The sequence below is a fragment of the Temnothorax longispinosus genome, chromosome 5 (assembly GCF_030848805.1).
Source record: "Temnothorax longispinosus isolate EJ_2023e chromosome 5, Tlon_JGU_v1, whole genome shotgun sequence".
Taxonomy (NCBI): domain Eukaryota; kingdom Metazoa; phylum Arthropoda; class Insecta; order Hymenoptera; family Formicidae; genus Temnothorax; species Temnothorax longispinosus.
Genome location: NC_092362.1, coordinates 17,563,956 through 17,586,938, shown reverse-complemented (window position 1 = coordinate 17,586,938; position 22,983 = coordinate 17,563,956). Strand labels below are relative to the sequence as shown.

Here is a 22,983-nt window from a genome sequence, read left to right as displayed (position 1 = left end):
GATCAAAGTGACGGGCAATCTGCGGGACGTATCAGTTCTCGTGGGCCTTCGCGACCGATGCTGTTTCGTCGATCGCGATCGATGCCGCAACGCACTTTGCCACCAACGTTTCGTTTCGATAAGTGTAGATTCCTGTGTCAATGGCACGCGAAAATGATCTTTATGTTCTTTCGAGAGACTCGGGGCGCGATCGGCGTACTTTTCGTCAGATATGACATCGAAGATGTAAATCATCATTATTACATCGCTCATTCCTATAACGCGTAAGGGAAGATCCGCCATTCGACATAGTCGGTTTCACGTTTCGGCATACGGTTCCCGTGCCGAAAATGCGCCCGCTTGACCGCCATGACAGTCTCGGTGACGTCCTCTGTTCGGAACGCAGAGCGCGATCGCTCCGCGAAGTAATCGCGAGTTTCACCCGTTGAAAGGGCCCAACGAGCGCGAATTTTTATCGGGAGTGCCGACTAAAGTGACGGTCGATCTTCGGAACGTGTTCTTCGTTCAGTTCTTGCGAGTCTTGGTGATCAATGCTGTTTCATCGGTCGCAAGCGATGCAGTGCCGTGCTTTGAAACCGGTGAGTATAAAATTTAATGCGATAACTATGCTTAAACGATTCATACATATATTTTGATGATTGTGTACAAAAGTCTAGTTGATCCATAATTACAACATTATTAACTTAAATAATATTGTAATAAAAATTTACTATTATTTGAATGTACGTAATGATATATGTGCGCCATCTATTGCGTCGAGATAAAAGCGCAAGCGAAGCGATCGAAATGAGAAAACCCTATTCGGCGCGAATTCGAATTTCGCGATATCGATGAGACGCTCGCCAAGCCCGAGCGCGCGAGAATCGATATCGGACGGATCTCGATTCGCGCCGCGACTCGCGAGTTGGGCGCGTGGCCGCGGGAGCGCGCCGCAGTTTGTTACAAGATGGCGGGTGAGTGAGTGCCTGTGGACGGGACGAGACTTCTCCGAAAACACGAGGGATTTTCTGCTAACCCGTGGTGTTTGTGGGTTTCAGATATATCCTACATCCAGACAGAGGATCTAGAGGACCCGGACGAGGGTGAGTACCCTGTGGGCGCGCGCGCACGCGTATTTCACGAGGGCGAACGGTGCTGTCGCACGCGCGCGACGGCAGAGCAAGCGCTTGGCTTGGTCGGACCGCGGCTCGGCTCGGTTCCGTGCATGGCGACCTTCCTGTCGGGGGGCCACGTCGCTCCCGCGAATATTTCGAAGCACGTGCGTGCGTGCCGCGCGACGCGTGGCACGCGGGACCGCCGCGATGCGGCGTGATTCCAGCGCGGCTCCCCGCCGCGGGTTTCGAGGTTAGGATCGCGATGCGCCGCCGCCGTCGCCGCCGCGGCGCGAGACCGGGCGTGCCGCGAGAGACGTCGCGAGTACTCCGGCCGTCGTGAGACAGAGAGGGTTTCACGCGGGACGACCGCTCCCGTACGCACGGCCGCGATATGCCGCCGCCGCGCGCGCGGGGAGCAGCGCGTTTCGTGAGATCACGGGGCGGTTCTGTCCGTCGAGAGGGGGCGCCACGCCATGCAACGCCACGCCGCGCGCCGTGTTTATCTCGGCGAGAGGGAAAAAAGAGGATGAGGAGCGACGGCTGCGGCGACGGAAAGAAAGAGAAAAGGAGAGAGAGAGAGAGGGGGCATGCGTTCGCGTCGTATGTCGTATCCCTCGTCGCCGTCGTTGTTGTGCTCCGGCGAAGACGAATGCGAGGAAACGTTATTCGAAACTGAATCGCTTTTCCAACGACGGGATTTTTATCGGAGCAACCACCTGCGGTTCGCATTGTAAAGCATAGATACGCACTGGCGCCAGGTCGATAACAATCTTTAGAGATTTCGTACGGCGCCAATATTCGACATGTGTCGGTTGTCGATCACCGACGGAATAATTCAAGCCCGACCGCGCTGTTTGAGAGAAAATTGACATTGCACGACGATCATGGTGTACGAAAAGTGTCATTCTAGAAATTAATCTGGAGATTAAGTAACTTTTTAGAATTAAATATCCAATGCTATTGTTGCGATAGATATATCTTGGATGGATTCCTGTTAGACTCCAGGTTAGACGTAGAAATCTTTCTCGCTTATCTATAACGTAGAAATGTAAATGTATGAAAATTATAGCAATTCTAATCCCTGTTAAAGATACGTTGGAGCAACCTTAATTTCGTGGATGGGAAACAAGAGTCGAATATATGATTGATATATACAAGGCACATGTGGATACCATTATAACTGAAAACGCGTAATAACCGTTCGCCGACGTCTAAAATACAGTGTATTCGAGGCGCAGAGGAGAATTCGGACGAAGGTCAGAGTCACGAAGAGTGGCGGCATCTCGGCAGATTAAAGAAAACGGCGCAGTTAGCGCGCGCGATTCCTTCCCCTATCGGGGTTACTGATCTCGGGTTCCTCTTCTATCGTCTATTTGCGAATGCCATCTGTCGTAAGTAGGGCTGTATCAAGGGTCTCGCCGGTCCTCGTCGGTGATCCGCCAAAAAACCGCCCTGGTTGCCTGAACGAGAGAAGAGCTGAGAACGCTCGTGCGGACTCCCGAATACGCTCTCGTAGTCAAACGCGAATAATTTGCCTCATGATTATGCGTCACATAATGAACTCGAGTTCGTTCCGCTCCGGGACACGTATATACGCATTTATCTTGGGTCTTCCTTCTCCGTTTCTCTCATTCACGCGGGTATCTTCTCCGTCGGCGCCGACCAAGCTGGTCCTAGCCGCCTTTATCTTGCATTCCAGAGACCGTTTTATCAGCTCCGCGCCGCTTATATTTCTAAACGTGTCTAGATAGAGAGGAGTATTCGGATCAGTAACCTTCCCCGATGCCGAAGCAAGCCCAGATCTAGATCGAAGCGATCGAGAAGACGTTTCACGTGAACGATGTTTGTTGAGTAGAGTAAACGTCACAATCAATCGTGAATCATTGATGCACGATTACCAACTTTATCCTCATTTCTGTCATAAGTAATAAAGTGATTTTTATTATTTTTTATATGAACATGGTACAAACATCTGTTTAGAATATGTTATTAGCACAAAATTAGCACTTAAAAGTAGATTGATATAAATATGCATATATGATGAGAAGAGAATTTTACTTTAGTGAAAAGCATCTTTATTAAAAGGGTTTCTTAATTGGTCATCACTAGCGCAAGTTGTATATAATTCTATTGTCTAGATCGCACTGAAAAATTTTATTTTTATGTATGGAATTCTACAGGGATGACTGAGCTGTACAATCATTTAGATTTAGCGAACCTATACGGTTCAAAACTTAACACATACATTTATACATCATAATATATCTATATCACACATTTTTATGAATGATAGTACAATAAACATTTGAGAAAAAGTTGAAGCATCTTAAGACAATAAAGATATAATCTAATTTAAAATTATACGTATATAAGAATATATAAATAAAAACAAAATTTACATACGTGTTTGAATGCAGCAGAATAGCGAAAGTTAAAGATTTTTTTTATTTATATTCTTTAATTAAAATATATATATTGACGGAAATTTATGAAGTTTTTCAAGAATGTGCTACACAATGCTGTATGACAATGACCGTGGCAACCATGGTAACTGCCGGTAATCGATCGCGATTATGCAAATTATTTGGTGACTGGCCGTGACAGTTACTGCATTAGACGTTTCTCGAGTACCGATGATTCCTGCTTTTCATCCGTCTGATGAAATCGTTCCGATTGTTTGCGGTTAACTTTTAACGTTCGCTTTTACTTCGTTACGAATTTATAAATGTCAAGGAGAAAGTAAATTTTTAGGTATTTTTAGAGAAATAGGCAACTTTATTGATCAATGATTTATGAAACGTCACGTTTTGTCAGAAGGGCTTAAATTTCCTTTATCACGGAAAATAAAGGAAATAATTGGAAATAAAATAGATCTGTAAAATGGATAAGATATCATGAATCGTGCGCGATGTAAATCAGTTGTCATCTTCAATTTTGACAATACAGGATTTTCTGTCATTTTGCCCGCTTTGACATAATTCTAATTTGTCTGCCATTTCTTGATATGATTCATGAAGTTTTTATAAGCTCTTCTTTCAGACGTCTCGTCGGGATATCTTTTTCTTTCCGCCGCGTAACGTCGACTTTATCCGACCGGACATGAGGATGGATAAGGGGCGGTAGAGACGAGGTAGGGGAAAAGTATACGGGGTATGGAACGAGTATAGGCGGATGTATAAAGAAACTTTAATTTCTTGGCATTGCGTGAAGTTCCTTGCCCTTTCAGCCTTTTCGGTTCGGTGGTCTGTTTTTGATAGGAAGACTACGCCATCGTCTAGACGCGGCCAGGGGGGTTACCTCGGCTTTTATAATCGCAACACGAAACGCACCCCTTGACGTGCTCGAACGCAAAAATACCAGTTTTCTTTCCCTCCTCTCTTTCTCTCTCTCTTTCGCTTCCTCTTCTTTTCCCGTGCGCGTCAGTCTTTTCTATTCTTTCGTCGGCCGTCGCCCTTCCGATACCTACGTATGGGCGCGTTACATTAAAATGATTTATTCACCTTATTAAATTCGCATTCGAGACTAGCTAAGTACGCGCGGAGTAGACATCCCGCCGAATCGCAAAACCGGAATCCGTCACCCTTTCGAGACGACGAACTTCGCGAAGCGATTGCATACTTCTTTTTCCCTCCTCTCTTTTTTATTTATTTCTCTTGGCGTCTCGCAGTGGATCGTTGTCGTATAGACGACACCTGTTTTAATCTCTTTAGAAACCATTTTTCAATGTAAATGAAAAAAAAAGACGAGTTTGCCATTTGTTTGAAATCCGTTTATACAAGTTCAAGTTAGACTAGAGTTAACTTAAACTTAAGTTAAAATTTAATTGAATTTTTTTCTCTTTCCAAGGATAGTACAGTGAAAAACCGATCGAACAAATTTCAATCAATTTTTTCAAGAATAATTTTATTAAATCCTCAAAAAATCATGTTCACAAAAATTTTTTCATATGGAAAAATTGTCTAACGTGGAAAAATTTGTAAATTCTTTTCTAGTATGCGATATACGGATATACGTCTTTCTTTTTCAAATAAAACAATCGCATGTGTGTCGTCGCTTCACTTTTGAACTAGGCAAACACGAACGATTTCGAACTAGATAAAAACTAGGATATGTCAACATTTCTCCGTCCGTTTCTCCGTCGTCATCATGGCTTGGTTGAGCCGAAACGAGCCGAGCCGAGCTGAGAGGTGGCGCCGTCTCTCGTCGAAACGGACGATCGAATGGCGGCCGATTATTACATGACATTCCTCGAATACCATTCCAATCTCCAATCTCTCCCTCATCTCCTCTCGCGGCCCGACCAGAGTCTTCCACCCTCTTCTCTTTTCCGTTTCTCTTTTCTGACTTTCTCTCTTTCTCCCTTTCTCTCGGGTTCACCCTTTCTACGTCTTCTCATTATAGGGCATGCCTGCAGAGCCTCTCTTCCAGCATGCAAGAGGCTTCGATGTCGAAGTAGGCGATACGAACGATAAGCATTTCGTCCTTCTTCATTTCTTGAATTCTACGTTAATCCTCAAGTAGCCACGTCAGGTCAATTTGACTCTCAAACAATTTTTCCTTTTTATATTTAAGAAGGAATGAGATAGAGACTTTCTTATGTTGTTAAATCTGTAGATTTCTGCGATCGAATATTAAATTTATTTGAGATAAGATCCGACGTGGCTAATATGTATTTTTTTTCTATAGCTTTTCTATAGAATATTTGAGATCTCTAAATTTATGTAATTGAGTCAAAAATCTAATAAAAACGTTAGTATTATTCTATTTCATTAAAACGTTTGTAGCAACAAATAGTGACCGTTTTTGTATAAAGTTTCAAAATTTTCTGTCTTCATCTAGAAGAAGTCTCCCTAGATTCAATGATTGTACCGTGCCATGCGCAAAGGTTTATACGCAAACTTGAATTAACGTTTCGTTCTTCAATTATACGTCCACATTTCCTTCCAGGACGAAGCGCAGTTCAGGATCGACCGCGCCCTTACGAGAGAAACGAGCGATAAAAAGCGTGTGGCAAAAGATATTCTCGAAGAATATCGATTTAAGAAAAATTCGTATGCTCGTGACATTAATCTATTTTCAGAGAAATAGGACGGCGTTTTCATTTTCGCACATTGTCACATTTAAATCAGAATTTCCTGGCATACAGTTTTCCCCGATATTCACATTCGTAATACGAGATGAGGATCAGACAGGTTTTCCGCTAAGCGGTCATAACTTGTTTCATTACACGAAATATCGGAGATACCGTAGAAACAATAATCGATTAAAAACTATTCGTCCGTTATCGAATTGATTATTTTACGCCATGTATCGATTCCACGCTCCGTACTCCGTTCTTCGTTTCGCCTCGCCCGGTTTTTCGCGAGATGCCAACGGCGGCATCCCGAATTTGTTCTCGCCGGGGTCGTCGACGAGCACTGAGAAATATCGATTCGCGGCCGTCTTCCATTCTGACTGTAATAGCGCGACACGAACCCCCCGAAGAGGGACAGTGCCCGACACTCTGTTGCGGAGAGAGGGACGGAGAGAAAGGATAGAAGCCGTCGGTAGTGAAGATAGTACGATTTCTCGTAAAGCCACGAGAGCGAACCCATTCATAAAGACGAAGCCGTGACTAACGAGCAAGGAGAAATAGGCGTGAGCTTTGGTGCACATCCATCCCTTTCTGCCCTCCAGTTCTCCTTCCGTCCATCTCTGCTCTTTTTTTTTTGTACCTTTTCTTCTTTCTCAGTCCAGTTATTTTACCAGTCAATCGAACAGTACTTTCGTCTATTCGCTAATCGTGTTGTTTAATCTTCGATACTTTCCCTCGCAAGCAAAGATGTAACTAATAATAAAAAAAACCGTAGATTAATCATTAGAGCTTGTATCGACGATCAATTAATTTTGAATAAACTTTACCAAAGTTTTAACTTTAATGAAAGTATGAAAGTGTTTTATACTTCAATGCGAAACACATTCGGTACATTCACATTTTAATGCTACATGAACGTGAAAGTAATTTCTACGTTTATTCGTAGAGTAGAAATGTTTGGCATAAAGTATGATTGTTCGTATTTATAGCGTCGAAAATGGACCGTGTCGAAATCGTACTAAGTTTCAACTCCGGAATCGAAATAGGTTGCAGAAGTTACAAACGGTTGTAAACACCAAGTTTATTTAAATTCTAAGTGATCAAAGATTCAATGCTAATTTATTGAAGAATCTTTGAATGAAGGAAGGTAGTGGAGTAACTCTAAGATATCCTGTGCATTTGTAACGTAAATTTCATTCTCGTCATTCCTGAATGTTTGCGTGCAGTCGTAGGCGCAACGGAGCGTATTTAGCGCTGGTAGCATTTTACTTCTTCTCGAACGAGGCATCCCGTTCTGTTCCCTTTGAGTGCTTCTTCGTAAGAGAGAATACGAGCAAGAAATGATACAATCCGCGATCGGACGTACGAGAACGATGACAAGTGGCGGGCAACGAACGGCGTCCTTTCTGGTAGAACGCTTCCGCGTTCTGTCGCGCGAACCGATCTCCGGGAAGAATGCGACATCGCCGATGACAACGCGTCTCTCCTTCTGTTTGTTTCCAGAAGCGCCCGTTTAGGAATCGTGCCGATGTCATTGTCTCGACGCGTCGCGATACCGTGGAAATCGTACGACGCGCCTTCCTGCGAAGGACAGCTTCGAAAGTCGGCCCAAGATACAGTCATAGCTCGCACATTATACCTCCCTATATATTTAAATAATGTCTCAACAAATATTAATTGTTTCAGAAAGCTTATGCATTGTTTATTTATCTAAATAACTCGATGCTGAACATCGTAAACTATAAACACGTTAAATTTAGCATCAAATTGATATCGACCAGTTTTGCAAAAGATTGAAAATAAATATAAAAGACACAGGGTAAAATATACCCAAAGAGCAAATATCGAGACCGGGTTATTGTTAGTTTGAGAGTAAATTAAAAATAAATAAACTATGCGCTACAAGTTCGTGTTCTGGACACGTATTGTGGAACTTTTCGGAATGGATTCTGATAGGAATTGTTTAGTTATTTCCTAGATTACTATTGTGTTTTCTAGGGAAAACGGAATAATTCTGATCGGAATTAATTCCGAAAAGTTCCATAATACGTGTCCTGTATTCAAACGCAGATTTGCTCCGGAACAAGTAAAGAGTTTTTTATCAGAAATTTCATGTTGTCAACTTCTACTAAGTAACATTTCCATCGGTCATTATAAATTCATAGAATTTGAGATTTCGCGTAGACCTTTACGAAGTATACCGAAACCGCGTAATACGTATATGATGTACTTCACCTGATCGGCGGGAGCGGGATAGGTAAGCTTCGAAGGGGAAAGTTTTGATTGGGTTACGAGGACCGCTGACAGAGGGATCGATGAATATCCCGGAAACGGAAAAGCTTCATGTAAACGCACCCTCTGCGCGTTTCGACCCTACCATCCTATGTCTCTATCTCCCTTTTTCTCTTTTCTCTCTCTTTTTCGTATGGCCTTGGCGCAACGTTCGATGGAAAACCACGGTGGTCCTTTCCTCCCTTTTTTGGCCGGAGGAAGTGAAGAGAGGAAAAAAAAACAATCTCGCTAATTTTCCATCGTGCACAAGGGCACTGGGACAACCACCCTGTGAAACCGATGTGCTTCCCCACTTTCGAGTATTCAGTCGCTCGTTCGCGCTTCAAAGCGGGCGCCGCATCAAAGGTGCGCCTCGACATTTATCGGGCTAAAACCGTCGAGCCGCGTAAACCCCATGGAGTACCAATGGCATTCCCTCGTGGATAATTTACGATCTGCGACATTCCTTCCTGGCCGACACAGATTCAATCCAACCTATCCTGTAAACTTGGTATTTGCTTTGTAGAATTACAGAACTCGTGTATTAGACAATATACGCCGGTCTCGCGCGCGCGATATTTATGGTCACAAAACTTTTTTTTACTGATTAATCTACTTTTGATGCTAAGAGTGATCGATTATTTTAATAATAGCACATCTTTTTATATGTGAAATATGCAGAAGTCTGTATTGAGAAAACTTTGACACAGATTTATCTCTTGTCGTCCTTTAATATTATAAGTTTTATAAAACGCTCTTACAAACTTCTTTCCTATAAACTTTTATCACGGTTTAATTGCGCAAATGCATCCGCGATATTCTCAAGGAAGAGCGATACGGGGATAGATTTGAAGCGATAGGTTTATTCGAGGAACGGCCAATATTTCCGTTAATCAAATCTCGAAGAAATGGAAATGGGGAACAAACAGCACGGTTTTTCTGATCTGAATAAAATGCGTCGTACAGACGGGCGCATGTATGACCGGTGTGTTATCAGGTGCTCCCAGGGGAGAATGAGATAACGACGGAATATGTCGTAACATATCTTTACTTCCCCCATATACTCTCTTTTTTCTTTCTCACGCGTGCCAGTATACCGACACATACGATATGTGCTCTATTATGTTTTCTATTTTGCTTCAATGTAGATGTAATCTACACAACTGAACGTCTAGACATTAGAAATTTTACATATATTTCAGTGATGTAAATACAAAATACAAAAATACAAATTATGTAATTTATCATACACATTAAAAAGTTTATATATTTTTTAAATAATTTCTATAGAATTGATATCACGTTGTATGCGAGTCACACTTTTGGTGTATTAAAAGAATTCAATTTTATCTCATTTTTTCTTTTGCGAAATAGATTTTTCTGAAAGATTTTTCTTTGTTTCCGCCTGTTTTTCTGCTTTCGTTCGATTAAACATCACGTAATTAAATGCGGTACTCTCCTGAATGGAGCGAGTCTGACATTCCTTCCGTCTTTTTCAGAATGCGCACGTGGATCCCGCCTATACGCCGCGAACGTTTCACGTGTATGAATGCTTAGTGGTAAAACTGTAAATAAAATTCCAGACTGCACTCTCCCGCGTGTCGCCGCGGAACAACGACGGCGCTCCCCAGGTGCACAAACTTCCGTTATCGCGTATTCCTCTCCACTATCATATATTTCCCGAGTAATGCGTAGTGTCGGGGAACCGTGCTTATCGACGAACATTTCGATGTTTTCTTTCAACCCTCATATCTTCGGTTGACGTTTTATTCATTTATGACTTTCAAGCGTCAAAGCTCTACGATGCATAAAACGATAATTTATACGTTAATAACATAAAGTTATATTTTCTTCGAAATATTAAACGTAAATCGTCAAATCTTGAGAAGAATTTAATTACGATGGAGATCTTCTATAAGTTTCTTTGGAATTAATTTAATATTTGAGTACGCGGTTTAATATTTGATACTTTACCCTTCTATATCGTGATATTCTATAATACGTATATGTGTGTGAAATTGATAGAGCAAGTTTTAATATTTTTCCATAAATATTTTTTAAAGGACTTACAAATAACGCAATGCAATATTTTTAATGTCTTTAAGCAAATAAATATTACAATAAAAACGAAATATTTTCGTTTAATAATTTTTAAAATTTATTTTTCAAAATTAACGTAGAAAATTAGAGGTTTATCGGCTAACAATGTCAAGAATCATAGTCATAACGTAAAAGATACGATTTAAAGTTCAATCGCAATTGAAATTTATACGTTAAGTGATACGGTAATATTTGACAGTATTGTACGTAATCATTTGTTTTTGCTTGGTACATGTACGATTGACGTTCGACGACTCGAGATGAGAACGAGGTCGAAGCTCAAAGCGGCGCGAGGAACGGCCGCTCCGGAATCCGCCGGTTCCCGCGCAATTGTTACGACAATTTAGCGCCGTTGTCTCCATCTCCTCCTTCGTTATCTCGCCAACAAGTTAATCTTTATAAATAGCCCGAGCCACGGTTATATTTAATCCTGACCCTCGCGGTCGCAGCTTCCATGTTGATACTTCTCGACTCCGCATCGTCAACGTCAATTTAGCGCAAGACTTGATACTTGAAGCATATATATACATATATATATATATATATATATATATATATAAAAGAAGAGAGATAAGCGCAATATTCATTCGTCTTCTTGCTGTTTTGTAAAAAATTAGGAGTAGAAACTTTAACTAAACTTTTTATTTCCATCTTCAAGTCGAGGAACGTACGCTACGTTACGTATTTTACTTACGGAGTCTTGATGTTCTTTTAACGAAACGGTCGAACGCCATATCTTTTAACAACCTTTTAATCTTCAATGTATCTTAGGTAATTAGGTACCAAATTAAAATTTGATTAGAATAAAGTTCATTAAAATTAAATGAAGAATAAAATTGTATTTGCATCACCGAGGATATGCGAGAAATTGCTGTTTTAATTGCGTATAGTTTAAAGATTATTTAACAATTCGATGATTCTATCAAGGAAAAATCAATTTTAAATTCAATGGATATCAGTATAGACGTAATTTATATAACTTTATTTTATAAAATAGATCCTCGATATTTCAAAATTACATTCTTCGGCTAAAGACGTCCCTTTGATACTTGCACGAAATGCGTATTTACTGATAATATCCGGAATCATTCTACATTAGGGACTATGTCAATTGAAAGACTAACGGGATTGTGACATTGATACGATATCTCGGAAGCATTAATCTTTCTTGCGATGAAGCGAGTACGCTTGTTTGAAATATCTGTCGGCCGCGCGTTGTCAAACTGTCCCTATCGCTTCTATTGCTTCTTGTCTCACATTTCGAGTCACCGCTCTGATATTTCTAGTGGTTCTTCGGTCAACCTAATTTCAGACACGACTGGTAATCGATCGTTTCTTAGGCTCTACCCCCATTTTCTCGCGAATATATATGTCCATTTTACGCCGCCGAATAACAGCGCCCATCGCAGCCGCGCCGATCGATCGTTCAGTTCTAATTTTTCGCCTTTCACACGAGAGAGAGAGAGACAGGACCGCGGCCATCGATTTTGCGTCGTTTCCCGGCTCATCAATGAGAGCACATTGTTTCTGGCGAGTAGCACGAACGATTCTTCGGGCAAGACTCGAGCAAAATGGTTCGTGCGAGTTAATCTTAGGGCTCGACCGGCAATAAAACCGGACTGCCCTTACATTCCTGGGTAATGCGTCGTCCGCTATTTTAAGCCCGGGGTTTAATAAACTTACGTCGCTTAATTAGAGCAACATTTCTCCTAACTCATCTTCGTCTGCGTTTTCATCCGCCTTTTAACCGACCAATCAGACGTTCGGTCGCTATTGTGTATTTCTTCGCATATCATATATATATATATATCATTGCACATATAATTCCGCGATTACGATTGAGTACAGGCTTGCAGTGAAAATATCAATGTCTATCTTTAATATTAATCTATCTTTTTTTCTCTTATAGTTTATAATACTTATAAATAATTACATCTCCAATAACTAATATTTTGGATTCAATTTGCAAAAAGGAAATATAATTTATGTGAATAATAAATGAAGTAAAATGTAATGATATTGTAATTGTACCAATATAATTAATTCAAAATGTTAATTATTGGTTATTTATAGCGTCTCGCACGTTATTACAGAATAATTGTTTCGCAAAATTTGAACCAGACCTTGATCAATCGATAGGTTTATAATTCACCGACGATAAACATTATGTGGCAATTTAAAAATAGGGGCTGGAATGTATACGCTTGGCACATCATCGTCTAATTTTAGGCCGCCAGATGGAAAGGAATTAACACGATTTTTCACGGTAGAAATATTTCTGTTCCGCGAACATAACGTCTTTGCGAACGCGCGTTTACGCATCGTGGGTAATACGTAGGAAGTTGCATGAGTTGCGACTTTTCTGCTTTTTCCGCTTGTTCCTTGTGTACTCGTGTGTACTAATACGCGCATCGAAGTCGCACGACCCGTATCCTCTGCCTCTGCCTCTGCTTCTGCCTTTCAGTTTCCGCTTCTCTTCCGCTCGGCTTGCTATAACGCAGGGTTATATATATTCGTCCAAATATCGTATCTTATTCGCAGAATGAATTGGCGAGCGATTGCGAAATCGCGTTCTTAGCCTTTATATGTCTTGATTTGAGTTATTAATGTTATTATTTTATTTAACAATTTATAACATGCACAATTAAGTGGCGCAGTTTCTCCAACGCTTGTAATTGCAAGAATGTGAAGTGATTCGATGAGATGATTCGATCCTTGCATTATTTTTGTATTATTTTGCGTATTTGATCTTTTGACGAGTACTTAAATCCAGGTCTAAATTGGAAAATCTATTCGGTTCTTGATAAACGCATTGTTTTGACAGGTACCAGCATTGAATTAGTATTCTTCGTAAGATCAAAGCGCGCTGCTAATAGTGTTTCATTACGCTGTTTCTGTACGCATTCTACGCGCCGCGAGACTAGTTATACGGCGGCTAGTTTTAGAACGCTATTTACATCCGTCACGCATACGTCTTTTCAGTCCGTCTTTCAAATTTCTTCTTGCCCTTTCTCCCTGGTCTTGCGCGTTAATTCTTTCCCATCTTATATTATATTAATAAAACGCGGCACCCCTATGGGTACTCATTTTCGCCGTACGCACAGAGTACTTTCTCTTTTGTCTTCGATCGTTTCTATGCTTCCCTCCCTCATGTTGTAGTCGTCGCGTCTCTTTCTGCCCGTGACTATCACGCGAGCTTACGTGCGTACCGTGCCATGAGCTGCGCAACGTGTATACGCTCAGACCATACTATGATACTATCAATGAATGACTGACTGTCTGGCGTGTGTGACGTGGCCACGCACATTGACCATAATGACTTATCTCTCATTCCTTCTCTCTCTTCTCCCTTCCTCTCTCTCTCTCTCTCTTTTTTTATACTTTCCTGGATGTTTGTCGTCGTTACGCAAGCACGCGACAAGCATGTTTTTCTGACTCGCACAGGCGAGTTCTTAGTGCCACAAGAAGATTGCTATTTAAAAAATTTTCCACGTTTACCTTTTTTTTCTCCCGCAATACATGATATTTGCACCGCACGGTATTTTTTCCTGTCAAAATTATGTTGACGTTTAACATTTTTACAGAAGATGTCGACATATTTCTATTCGTGGAAATTTTTGCAATTGATATAAATAGATTGTGCGTAATTACTTTCGGGATTTAGTGATTAAATTGTGAAAATATAGCTTAAATAAAATATTATATTTTTACATAAACGTATTTATTGCGTTTATAATTGTGCTACAATTTATTATTTATAATTTGTGGATGATAGCATATATTTATTAGACTTAAGAATCTGCATATCTCTAATAACTAAAAAGTTAAACCATTTCTCAGCACGATTATAATTGGTACCATCTCACCGCGTTGTTATTACTGCAGAACATATAATCCCTATAGTTAATAAATCATTACCATACGTGATAATACATTCACGGTTAATCATCGTTACAAAAGCGAAATACGGTCGTTCGTTAAGCGAGCTCCCATTTGATGGAGCAACGCGAGGAATAAACGCGACGAAAATAAAAAAAAAGGGAAGCGCGAGTGAAAAAAAGAAACGGAATGAAGAACCGAATGAGGAAAACGTATTGTAATCGCGTACTCTCCTTATATTTTTCGCTCTCCATCCCCCCTCCCTCCCTCTCTCTTTCTCTCTCTCTCTCTCTCTCTTTCTTTCTCTCTCTCTCTCTCTTATCCGGCTTATTCTCCTTTCGTCTCGTCCCGTTCATAGCGCGTTCTTCACTCCGTTCGTTCGCTGTGTGTATACGCCGTTCTCGTACGATCTCTCTTTCGTGCCTGCACGCCCTGCTATCAGGCGAACATTAACGGCGCAGAGCGTATGATACAACGACGTACGATGCAATCAATGAATGACGGCATATATAGTGCAGGACGTACTGTGACCGTGATGACTTTTCTTATCTAACGCTCCTCTTCCTCTCTTTCTCTCTCCGTTCCACGCAACCATATTAGCCTTTCTGTAGTACGCTTTCCTTCGGTTCGGTACGCACGCATGCACGTATTCGCATTTTCGCGCTTCCCTGACTCCTACCACCCCCGCGGCTTCCTCCGTCTTTTCCTCCTTCGTCTCCTTCTACATACTCTCCCCTACTTCCTTCGTCCGGTTTGCATTACTCGCGATGCGTATGCCACCGAGTGCGAGAAGGAAGTCCCCGGTAGAGACAGCTCAACACGTAACGTATTTTTCTATTTGTTTCACAAAATGTTATACAAAATCTTATATACATACAATATATCTCAATATTGTTAATTTTTTACTAGGAAAATTACTAGTTGTTGCAGCGCGAATAAAATAAGTCGCTTGAAAGATTTAAGGGAAATATTTACCGTTCTCTCTCTCTCTCTCTCTCTCTCTCTCTCTCTCTCTCTCTCTCTAAGTGTAGATAAGATATCACATACAGCCTTTCATAATTTTTAAAAAATATGGGTACGCCTCGTTTCACATAAAGTTTTATTTAGGAGACCGTTTGTGAGATATAGAATATTCTTGCATGGAACTATACGATGCTGCAATATTAAGTTAAACACAGGATCCTTTATTTTGAAAACGAAACAATTTGTACGAGAGGATTGAACAATATCGTTGAAAATTTGGGAAATAAATTTATATCATATTTCACAATACACACACATTAATTTTCTGTACTATTGTATTCATGAGTGTTCTTTTTAATCACTCTAGATAAATCTGCACTATTTCTGAGAATGTAGTAGTCTCTGTCTTTATTCTTTTTTTCGCGCGAGAAACATATAATGTCCTAGGACAAGTCTAAAACTCGAGGGAACCATCAGAGGGAATATTTGAAATCGAATTTTTTCGCGTGGCCTTCGACTTCACGTATAACTCTTTCCAAATCCAGGTGAAGATCACGGCAGATTCCTCCGACTGCCCCTTTGAATCTCGAAATACCGCGTGAGAACATCGTTCTCGAGTTGGAGGAACATGGGGAACAGGTTGGGAGTTCTACGTCGTCCTCTTCTTCGTCGTCGCCGTCATCATCGTCGTCGTCGTCGTCACCGGTCGCGGCTATCGATCGGTCGCGGGCGTCGGCGTCGGTGCCGCTCGGTGGCGCCCCCGTCAGCTCGGGACGGCGGCGACGGCGCTCTGCGTCGCTGCCATCCGCCCCTGGGGGGCGGCGGGGGACAAAGCAGCGAAGGAGGAGGGGGATGGGGGGCATCGACACGCAGAGAGCGATCGTGCCTTTGGTGGAGCCGGCAAGAACCCGGCGTGTACGTCGGGCAGTCACGTTAAAAGCGGATTTATTAGCCGGTAGGGCCGCGTTCTTCTGTATCGCAAAATGTCCGGTTCGCCGTCTTCGTCGTCGTCACCGTCGTTGTTGTCGACACCGTCGTCGTCCGCTCTCGGGGACGACGAGTCGCCGGTAGAAAGAGAGCAGAACCGACTCGTGAAAATCGGCGAAGTGCCCGCGAGAAGTGCGACGGTCGTGGATTTCGCTCTATTTTTTGTTCTTTTTTTCTTCACGCCCTGGAGAACGAGCGAGTCGCGAATCTCGTCGTGGTCATCGTCAGCGAGTATGCTCGTCCTACCGGCGTATCGCGACTGGCACTCGCGAAGTGTTGGTGGAAATTCGACCGAGACACGACACTCGTCGTCGTCGTGGGAAGAAGAACGCTCAAGGATAAGTGGCAAAGTGTGGCGTTGGGACACGGTAGAAATTCCGATGACGAATGATAGTGACAGGAGTACGCGTGATCTCGGGTTAAATCATGCGTGCTCCGAAAGGCCGGCCTCCGCTGTCGCGTTGCGCATCGGGAAGGAACGCGGCGTAAAATTCACAAAATTCGTCGTCAGCAGTAAATTCGTCGTCCACGACATTCCGAGGGATATATCCTCGAGGACGTTTCACCATTGGACTCGCGATGTCGGAGCGAGTCTCAAGACGAGCGGCATTCGTGGAAGGAAATTTCGGTTCAGCATGGCTGACGCCGCGACATCGACGTAGGGGTGGTTCTTCTAAAATATCAGTGCGAACGATATCGCGGGGTGAGAGTTCCTCGAAAGAAAACGAGTGTCTCGTTCTCTATGCTCTTATGAAAACCGTGAGGCACGGTGAAAAGCGGCGAGATGCGTTTGGCCAGCCCACACGCATGGCCGTTTCGGCCAAATGATGTCGGAAAATGCCGGCCTCTCGAGAGCCCGTTTCAGCATCCGGTTTCTCCGACACCTTTCCACCGCGCGAAGCACCGATTTTGCGACCGATCGGACGGGGAAAAGCGGCAGAACGAGCTGTCGGATTGAATTTGTCGTCGTCCACCATCAACAAGTTTGCCTCATTAGGGAACTGGGCCACCTCTGGAAGTAGATTTTAAATGTCATTGATCGCGCGACCTTCGATGGAATTTCGCGTACGCAGTTATCACGTCATCGCTCTTCCGCCGGCTAAAGTGCTCGACTGTCCTTCGGCTTACAATGAGTGATCCTCGTCGTCGCGCGATGCGTGCGAATCGATTCGCGGAAAATGTGATGTGTGCGTGATTCGAGTGCGCGCCCTTGTCGAAATACGGCGTAGATATATGTTTTATTGGTGCTCACCGCTCGTTTATGTTGGATATACCTGAAGGAGCTCTTTCCGCTGCCCTCGACATAAGACAGGAGATCGCGCATTCTTGTAGTAAGACCTCTTTCGCTTTTACTTGGATATATGTAGTTACAGTAATTGCGGCTGAACGATTCGACGAACGAAACGTAATCCGATCTAGACGTCACGATTGATTTACCTATTTCGCAGAAGAACGATATTGATATTTGTGACGATATAGCCAAATACTTTTACTCTTTTATAGCGTGACGTTAATCGATAATTTGTCAAGCTTGTTTTGCTGTCGTCAATCGAAACTCCAGGAGTTTGACGAACGAAATGTCGCAAAAGCAATCTTGAAGGGAATTAATTTAGTGTCAGCTTTTATTTCTCCATAATAGAAAATTTTTTATATAAGTATAAGTATGATGAAGAATAAATTAATGAATAATTTAATAAATACATTCAAAAAGATAACAAAACTATAAATATTGCTTTTTGACGCAAGTTAGAAAAATCGTTCAACGATTCAATCTAAAATGAAAGCTGCAAGAACGGCCATTCATTCTTTCATAATAAATTAACTCCCTGATTTATTATTAATCATATAACCTAATTAACTAGTTTCTCTTTTTATCCTTCCACGAGTCTCATTGGCGAAAATACGTTGTGTAATTAGCGTGGTGAGATATCTCGCGGTTAAAATCGGGTATTATGAAAGAGAAACACTCGTCGAATCGTCGTCGACGTTCGCTTCGCAGTCCCGGAGGGTCCATAATGGTTTGTTATTGATCTATCTCCGTGCGCCTTCCTTACACTTTTCTTCTTCCTTTCGTCCTTCGTCCTGCTACCTTCGTCCATGCCGAGGACGTTGGGTGGTACACGAGGGATCGAGAGGAGGGAGAGCGGTGGGAGAGCACGGCAGTCCCACACAGGAATTTCGCGTACCCCGCGTACCGCACGGATTTCCGAAGCTCCGGGAGAAAAAAACACCCTCTTTCCCCCTGTTCTTCTTTTTTTTTTATCAAGAATCTCGCGAAAAGTTTCTGCAAGAGAGAGAAAGCGAAAAGAGCCGCTGTGAAATATTTCGTGGTCACACGGCTCGATACAGAGAGAAGAGCGCTTCTTTTTATGATTAAAGTTTAATTTCTTTTATTGACAAATATTATTATATCCCAATATCTTAAATTATTTTGCGATAAAGATGGCTGCTTAAATTATACGATTTTATATATATATTATAATTTTAATAAAATATGTTTATCTGCGACAAACACTTTCAGAAGATCGATAAACTTGTGGACAAGAAAAGATCAGTATGGGATCTTTTAACAATAATAAGATATTAGACATATGTTTTTAATTAAAAATTTAATTTTCTGTTCATGTTAAAGTAATTTTTATTTAATTTCTACTTAAAAAATGAATATTTATGATAAAAATATTTGCCGATTTCATTGGTGATAACTGCTAATATGTTTTTATGCGACATTGCTTTTCTATAATCTCTTCTTATTTTATTATAAAATCAATGCATGCTACTTCGAATTTCGCGAAATCGGTTTCTTTCGCGGTACGATATGTTTCCCGAACGCAGGATCGAACATGTCTCTGGGAATGATATTAATACCGCATATAGACGTTACCGTGAAATTCGATCAACCGGAGCGGCGATGATTGACGTCACGACTCTATCGTCGGAATGCAATTAATATTACATAAATGAGACCCCGCGAACTTGTATCAATTAGCACAGTTCTCGTCATATGGCGGATTCGTCTGTAATTCTTATATAATGATGCAGGAACTTTTACTTGCCGTGTGAGAACACTTATGTTTGAACGCGTGTCGTTCAATTCACCGTGTCTATCGACGTGTCTTTACGCGCTTGGTAAAATACACGTTTACCTCCTATATACACAGTTAATGTAAGAACATTAAACGCCTGCTATAACCAACGAGGTATACGAGCTCAACGTGTGAATAACCAATGCAGCGCCACGATCTAAAAACCTTCTATTCTAAATTGACGTAAGTCGACATGAGCTCGTTGTCGATGGACTTACAGTCGTCCGATATTCGCGAGTGCAGCAGCAGAAGCGACTTCATTTTATCATTTGCCGATAGAGAGAGGAGAGAGAAAGAGAGAGAGAGTACACTACGCTGTCTGAATAATAAATGTTCCACCATCGACACGAGTCGCCGCATCGATACCTTCATACATATGAGCTCACCTCGCTTTTCAACGAAACGCGATCCAAAGTTAAACTCGCGTGGAGTGCTACTCTACTCTTCGCGAGAAAAGACTTTCGCTCGCCAACTGTCCGTTCTTCGTTTAGGCTATGATTATCCTGGACTTGGTACCCACCTGTCATTACGATACATTGTGGTGACACCCATCAAGTTTCGTGCACCGCTGCGGAAGGGAAATATTTGCCGCGTACTTCCTGATTATATGCTTCCTCGGGTAATCACGAATCATGCGAGGAAGAAATGCCTACATTGTAATGTTGAGCTATTTCCTTTAACTATTTTCACAATTTCCCCGTAAATACCCTCGAATACTCGATCGGATACGAGCGCAATAATAACATCGCAATATTCATATTATATAATATTAGGTATACCCGAACCTCGATGTAACTAAACAAGACCAAACTTAAATTTACTTTCGAACTTAAATGATTTTCAGTTTTGTTTAAGGAGAATAACTAGGATTAATTAAAAGTATAGTTATGCTAAAAGAAATTTTAATAAATTCGCGGAAAATTTTAATACTACAAATACAAGAAAAATGATCTCTATGTTTATGATGATAACGGAAACACGATAGTTTTCCGTAATCTATAGCATTGCGAACAACTCGAAGTTACACTGGTAACTATCAATCTCTGTATCTAAATAAATTATTGAAAACTTGCTATACGCTCATGTGAGTGTATTTTCACAGATCTGGAAATATAAGCCCGATCATTGCTCGCGTCGCATAACATGACAAGATTGTAATTAAAATGGTAATCACCAGTTCGATAAAATGCCATCTCCATTACAAAGCGGCCAACTACCGAGAAAATATTAATTTACATCCTTGAACGTTTCTACGTTTTATAAAAATAATGAAGGTGCTCGCTGGATGGCTTCCTTTCGGACGTCGTTTTATCATAATAACTGTGGAATAAGAGGGCAGTAATTACTTTTCGTGAAATTGTCATGTTTGTCGGGTCCTTCCTCCGTGTACCCCGTACTTCGGTTATTACTAACAATGAATAGCAGTGACCGTGTTAACCCTTCTTATAACAATTCATGATACACAGTGCTTTGTAGAAAATAACGTTTCACGGTATATTTACTGTGATAATAATAATAATAATAATAATAATAATAATCCTTATGACAATATACTACGCCACCATTGTCAAACCTTTTTTCAAAATACTACGCTTATGCATTCTCAATAATTAAACTAAATTACATTTATTATTTAAATAACAAATTAAATTTTAGCTAGATCCTTTTATCATCGTCGCTTTATCAATATTATCAGATTTATCGCAAAATATTAATATAAATCCCTATATTAAACATTCTTGGCCGTATAATAATAATTATTTCTGTTGAGATTTTTAATATTTGTAAAAGTTGTTATTTGACGGATATAAAGAACGTTTATCGAAAGACTACGTATTACGATACCGAACGACAAAGGTGTCATAGATCTCGGTGGTCGTGAAACTGGTCGGCGTTAGGCAGTCTGGATATATCGAGGCGCGAGAGAAGGGTCTTCCTCAGGTTCTCCGGCTTCGATCCAGACGGGGACGACCTCTCCCTCGCCGGAGGAAGGAAGGAAGGATGGACGGAAAGAACCGAGTTAGAGAGACCGGCGAGAAAGAGAAAGAGAGAGGAAGAGAGTGAGGGGGGTGCACGCATGACCCTGAACCCAACCGCCGTGGCACCCAACCCCCGGTACAGGGGTGCGAAGCCTCGGGAGAGAGAGACGCGGGAGAGAGAACTCGAGATAGAACGGACGAAGCAAGGGCGGAAGAGAGGAGACTACGGCGGGCGAGGGGAGACACACCGTATATACGAAGAAGAGAGAATAGAAAGAGGGAGAGAGAGAGCCAGATAGAGAAAGAGAAAGCTAGAGACTACGCCGTCGAGAGAGAGTACAGTTCCCGAGATCAATACTCCCGCGTCTTGCGATCATTCATCTTGCCACGCCCCTCTGCTCTCTCCACACATTTCCTGTCTTTCTCATTCCCTTTCGTTCATCCCCTTTTCCCCGTCGCTCTCTCTTTCTCTCTCTCCTTCTCTCATCCTCTCTTGCTCTGTCTGTCTCCCGTCTCCCCTTTTCTCACCCTCCGCATGCCGCGATCTTCATCCCTCTGGTAGCACCCCTCATAGTCGCGGTCGCCGTCATTTGGCGCCCAATCGTGGCGCCTAATACGAATGGAGCAAAGGGGAGAGAACTTTCCGAAGGTCGCAGGAGAGAGGGAAATCTAAAGAGAGAGAAAGCGTGATAACGCACAAGGTGGTGGCTCCGGTTTCCTACGCATTGACTATGCGCAGTTTCATGGGAAAATGACGATTTCTTAGATTCATACATCAAATATTAAAAACTGTGTTAATTATTCGTGGATAATCATGCGCATGACACTGTTTTAATTTTGCGACTATCATTTGAGTTTATTAAATAAATTTTAACAGAAGGTTGATATAAACGCGGAAAACAAGAGATATTTTACATGAGTTTAATCGAATTATTTTATATATTATTATAAATTTAATTTTATAATTCTCATAAATATATGACCGATGTATTTTGTAATCCGTTATATTTTAGAATAATTATAACTATAATAATTTTAGTTTTTTAATTTTTTGATAATATTTTATATGATATTAAACATTTATTATATATAAAGATATTAAAATATTACAAGATTTTACTTTTTATTATGTACGGGATTAAACACTAGTTATTCGGTAATTCGGAAAAGAACTTCCTTCTTATGTGCAAAGATAAATAACATATATAAAATAAATTTTTCTCATTTGGTTGTGTGCTTTCTGAGAAAACCTACTTTGAATACGAAAATACGTGCGTCTCCTTATGTATTGATACTTATGAACAACTATCGTGTAAAATTCTTGCGCGAAAGAATTTATTTACGTGACGTTGTGTATTTATTTCGATACTGGGTATACTGTTGTCAGTTTTTACTGATCTCTCGACGTATAGACATGGCAAATAAGCGAGGAAGTAAGCTCTGGGAACTCTTGCAAACAAAAAAAAAAGGTAATATTCTAACCTCTAACTGTTCTTAATTATTATTTTAAAGAAAATCTAAAGAAATGAATCGGTGTATAAATATCAATA

At 41.3% G+C, this 22,983-nt stretch overlaps 1 protein-coding gene across 3 annotated transcripts in view; it reads left to right on the top strand.

The window, feature by feature from the left end:
• The first annotated feature begins 935 nt into the window (after nt 1-935).
• LOC139813423 (serine/threonine-protein phosphatase 4 regulatory subunit 1) overlaps nt 936-22,983 on the top strand; it is a 125,944-nt gene continuing 103,896 nt past the window's right edge. Inside the window, exon 1 of one of the 3 annotated variants that reach the window (XM_071778928.1) lies at nt 936-1,082. Coding sequence is in view for 1 of the 3 variants with exons in the window: in XM_071778927.1 (XP_071635028.1) it covers nt 17,630-17,699 (70 nt within the window). In the remaining 2 variants the exon portion in view is untranslated. Of the gene's footprint in view, nt 1,083-15,221; nt 15,240-16,300; nt 17,700-22,983 lie in introns of those variants that run through there. The other 2 variants (XM_071778926.1, XM_071778927.1) reach the window with 2 other exon arrangements.